Here is a 3471-nt window from a genome sequence, read left to right as displayed (position 1 = left end):
ACCAGCCAAATAAAATCCAAACCCCTTTGCCTGACCCCATCCTCTTTCCTGTCTCCCATTACTCCCCTTCTCACACCCACCCTCTGGGCACACTGAACGAACTGTTCTTCCCCTGGACATCCCCATGATTTCTCCTATTTTGGTCAGGTCACCTCATTTAGAATGTCCTTCCCATCCTCAAAGGTCCAGTTCCAAAGGCACCATTCATAAAGCCTTCCCCAGTGTCTTCCTTAATGCCCCTCATCTTAAAATTCTCTGAATTCTTAACAGCTCTTAACCTCACCTATCTTAAAACAGTTAATTGTGCTCATGTGGAACCTGTATATAGACCAAGAGGCAGTCGTTTGAACAGAACAAGGGCATACTGCGTGCTTTAAAGTCAGGAAAGGTGTGCGTCAGGGTTGTATCCTTTCACCATATGTATTCAGTCTGTATGCTGAGCAAATAATCCCAGAAGCTCAACTATATGAAGAAGAATAGAGCATCAGGATTGGAGAAAGACTCATTAACAACCTGTGATATGCAGATAGCACAAACCTGCTTGCTGAAAGTGGAGAGGACCTGAGGGCACTAGTGATGAAGGTCAGAGACCACAGCCTTCAGTCTGGAGTACACCTCAACATAAAGAAGACAAAGTCCTCACAACCGGACCAAGAAGCAACATCATGGTAAGCAGAGAAAATATGGAAGTTGTCAAGGATTTCACTTCACTCGAATCCACAGTTAATGCCCACGGAAGAAGCAGCCAAGAAATCAAACAACATATTGCGTTGGACAAATCTGCTGTCAAAGCCCTCTTTAAAGTGTTAAAAAGCAAAAATATCACCTCAAGGACTAAGATGTGCCTGACCCAAGCCATGGTGTTTTCAGTCACCTCATATGTGAAAGCTGGACAAGGAATAAGGAAGACCGAAGAAGAATTGACACTTTTGAATTACAGTGTTGGCAAAGAGTATTGAATATACCATGGACTGCCAGAAGAAGAAACAAGTCTGTCTTGGAAGAAGTACAGCCAGAATGCTCCTTAGAAGTGAGGATGGCAAGACTTGGTCTCACATCCTTTGAACATGTTACCAGGAGGGATCAGACCCCGGAGAAGGACATCATGCTTGGTAAAGTAGAGGGTCAGCAAAAAAGAGGAAGACCCTCCATGAGATGGATTGACACAGTGGCAGCAACAGTAGGCTCATGCATGGCAATGGTTGTGGGGATGGCACAGGACCAGGCAGTGTTTCGTTCTGTTGTACACAGACTCGCTATGAGTTGGAGCCAACTTGACGGCACCTAACAACAGCAGCAACATCTTAAACTGTGTGTGTGTGTGTGTGTGTGTGTACAGCAATCTCTGCTAGGAGGTGGGGGCTTCTATTTTGTGGATAGACCTTCAGTTAGTCCCACGCATTCGCTCCATGGAGCCATGACTCCACCCAGGCTGAATTCATAATTGCCCTCTGACACTCTCCAATTCCCTTGCTTAAATGCTTTTCCCATTCCCATTAGGCCCATTTATAGCTTACCTGCTCTTTAAGACTAATCAAGTCCGCTCTGTTCCAGAGTCACCCCAGCCCTATTATAGCTCTATTTCCTAAAGGTTTTCCATGTCACTAATTTGGCATGCAGTCATAATGCTCTTTAGGGAAGAAACCATATTTTTATAATCTTGGTGCTTAGGACATATTTAATTGATACTCAGAATATGTTATGTACATGAATTAAATATTGCTTTGCATTTGTACCTCTGTGAGTGACTGTTTATAAGTAATGTCCTCTGCTTCCCCAAAACTCAAGTTACTAAGGGTTATGACTTTTCTCCTTGAAAACGCTGTAAACTCTTGGAGGTTAGATCTGTCTTTAGTTTTCAGTGTGTCACTTTGTAGCTTGTAGGCACTTAGTGAAACTTGATCAGATGATGGAGTTGCAGTGGGAGGGACTGACCCCAGCCCTTGTCATTTCAGGTGCCTGTGACATTTGATGACGTCTCCATCTACTTTTCCACTCCAGAGTGGGAAAAATTAGAAGAATGGCAGAAGGAGCTGTACAAGAATATCATGAAGGGCAACTATGAGTCCCTCGTCTCCATGGGTGAGGCTGAATTGGCGCCTTTTGAAGGAGGGGCCGGCAGCTCCAGGGAGCTCAGGGCTGTCCCCCTCCTCCACATCCTCATTGTCACTCTGTCCTCATGTACTTCAGATTCTCCTTTGAAGCCAGAGATGACCAGCTCATCCTTATTGACTAGGAAATCCTGTCTCTCCTTTTGCCCAGTCAGGACAGAGAGTGAAGGTCAGGGTTTCCATGGCACCCTTGGAAGGAGCTTGATTCCCCCTGGGGCACACTGCCACTCTGACGCAGTAGCAGTGGCAGGCAGGCAGTGCTGAAGGAGCCCGTGTGCCTTGGCCACATATTACATCTCCTCTGAGCGGCTCTTCTGGATAGATGTCATCGCAGTGGGAGGCAGATGGATGGGAATGAGTGGTATGGAGTCCGAAAGAAATTCCCTGGGACTCTGCATCTCAGCCTTGATGGGGATTAAGTTGTCCTCATCAGTCTTCTCTTTGTCATGCCCCCTCCCCCTTTTTCCTCTCCTAGATTATGCCATGAGTCAACCTGATGTCTTATCTCAGATTCCACCAGAAGGAGGACATAACACTAGGGGCCAGGCGGGGCCAGAGGAAAGTGAGATGCCCGCAGACCCCAGTGAAGGTGAGTAGAGAAGGGATTATCCGCTCCTAGTCTCCCTTCTAATAATAATGTCATACAATTACTACAGAATAACCGTGAATGGAAGAACACAGAAAAATGTAAACTTCTGAGATTTTCTGAATTTCTCCTATAACTCTGTTATTAAGACCAAACTGTAGACCGTGTGTGTGTGTGTGTGTGTGTGTCTGTGTGTGTGTGTGTCTGTGTGTCTGTGTGTGTGTGTGTGTGTGTGTCTGTGTGTGTGTGTGTCTGTGTGTCTGTGTGTGTGTCTGTGTGTGTGTCTGTGTGTGTGTGTGTGTGTGTGTCCATTATTTGGTCACTGGCAGGTTTAATATTGAACTCCAACTTTACCCAAGAAGTTCAGGTGGAAAAATAATTACTGAAAGTCCATTATTGAGCCCTTCTAGTTTGGAAGGCATGAACTCAAGCATCTTTTTAAAGGCCGCTTCAGTTTTGTTGTTGTAGTTCAGTTGGAAATAGATATTTGGGCAGAACTTAGTGATCAGAAAACCAACATAATCACTGTCCCTTTCTGGTTCAGTCCCTGAGATCCTTCTGTTCTTTTCCCACAAGTAGAACCTGGTATTTCCACATCAGATATTCTGTCTTGGATCAAACAAGAGGAGGAGCCTGAGGCTGCGGCTCCACCAGAGTCCAAGGAGAGCGACCTGTACCCAAGTGCCTATGGAGGTGAGTGACGTGCCCGTGGAGGTGAGTGACGTGCCTGTAGGGGGGTGAGTGACGTGCCTCTAGGGGGGTGAGTGACGTGCC

The 3471-nt window shown here is 46.1% G+C and overlaps 1 protein-coding gene across 2 annotated transcripts in view; it reads left to right on the top strand.

Annotated features, from left to right (window-relative positions):
- The first annotated feature begins 1731 nt into the window (after nucleotides 1–1731).
- Nucleotides 1732–3471, top strand: part of ZNF398 (zinc finger protein 398) — a 9225-nt gene continuing 7485 nt past the window's right edge. The window contains exons 1-3 of one of the 2 annotated variants that reach the window (XM_023736864.1): nucleotides 1732–2082; nucleotides 2587–2700; nucleotides 3277–3390. In XM_023736864.1, the coding sequence (XP_023592632.1) occupies nucleotides 2049–2082; nucleotides 2587–2700; nucleotides 3277–3390 (262 nt within the window). In that variant the 5' untranslated portion in view covers nucleotides 1732–2048. Of the gene's footprint in view, nucleotides 2701–3276; nucleotides 3391–3471 lie in introns of both variants that reach the window. The other variant, XM_023736863.1, reaches the window with a different exon arrangement.

The sequence above is a fragment of the Trichechus manatus genome, unplaced genomic scaffold, assembly GCF_000243295.1.
Source record: "Trichechus manatus latirostris isolate Lorelei unplaced genomic scaffold, TriManLat1.0 scaffold00093, whole genome shotgun sequence".
NCBI lineage: Eukaryota > Metazoa > Chordata > Mammalia > Sirenia > Trichechidae > Trichechus > Trichechus manatus.
Note: the sequence above shows the minus strand (reverse complement) of the source record. Positions and strands in the feature narration are given on the sequence as shown.